General features: G+C 64.9%; 1 protein-coding gene across 1 annotated transcript in view; it reads right to left on the bottom strand.

The window, feature by feature from the left end:
- LOC102387878 (cilia- and flagella-associated protein 45-like) overlaps positions 1 to 385 on the bottom strand; it is a 1265-nt gene extending 880 nt beyond the window's left edge. The window contains exon 1 of the mRNA XM_006033506.3: positions 236 to 385. Within this exon, the coding sequence (XP_006033568.3) occupies positions 236 to 306 (71 nt within the window). The 5' untranslated portion in view covers positions 307 to 385. The remainder of the gene's footprint in view (positions 1 to 235) is intronic.
- Positions 386 to 393: the final 8 nt, after the last annotated feature.

A 393-nucleotide genomic window follows, 5' to 3' on the forward strand; every position in this document is an offset into this window, starting at 1 on the left:
ACAGCCGACGGGCAGGGCCATGACCTTCCTGCCAGGGGCTGCTCTGTCCCCCTCTCGCAGACACGGGGTCCTATGTCTGCTCAACCTACGTTGTCCCCATCCCAGCACATGCCCTCGGCTCGGCCAGAGATGCACAGGGCACACCTGATGCGGCCCAGCCCAGTGCCCCCACAGGCACGCTCTCCAGCACCTGCCACTCCCATGTTGCCCCGGGCCGGGCCGCTCCTTGCCCTACCTGAGGACCTGATCATAATAGCTGCGGTCCCGCTTGGTTTGGATCATCTGTTCATGCTCCTTGCGGGCCATCTGGACCAGGCGGCTCTGCTGCAGCTCGGCCTGGGTCTTCAACTTCTTCAGCACGGCCTCCTTCTCCCTTTGCCGCCACTCTCGCCC

Source organism: Alligator sinensis, unplaced genomic scaffold, assembly GCF_000455745.1.
Source record: "Alligator sinensis unplaced genomic scaffold, ASM45574v1 scaffold735_1, whole genome shotgun sequence".
NCBI lineage: Eukaryota > Metazoa > Chordata > Crocodylia > Alligatoridae > Alligator > Alligator sinensis.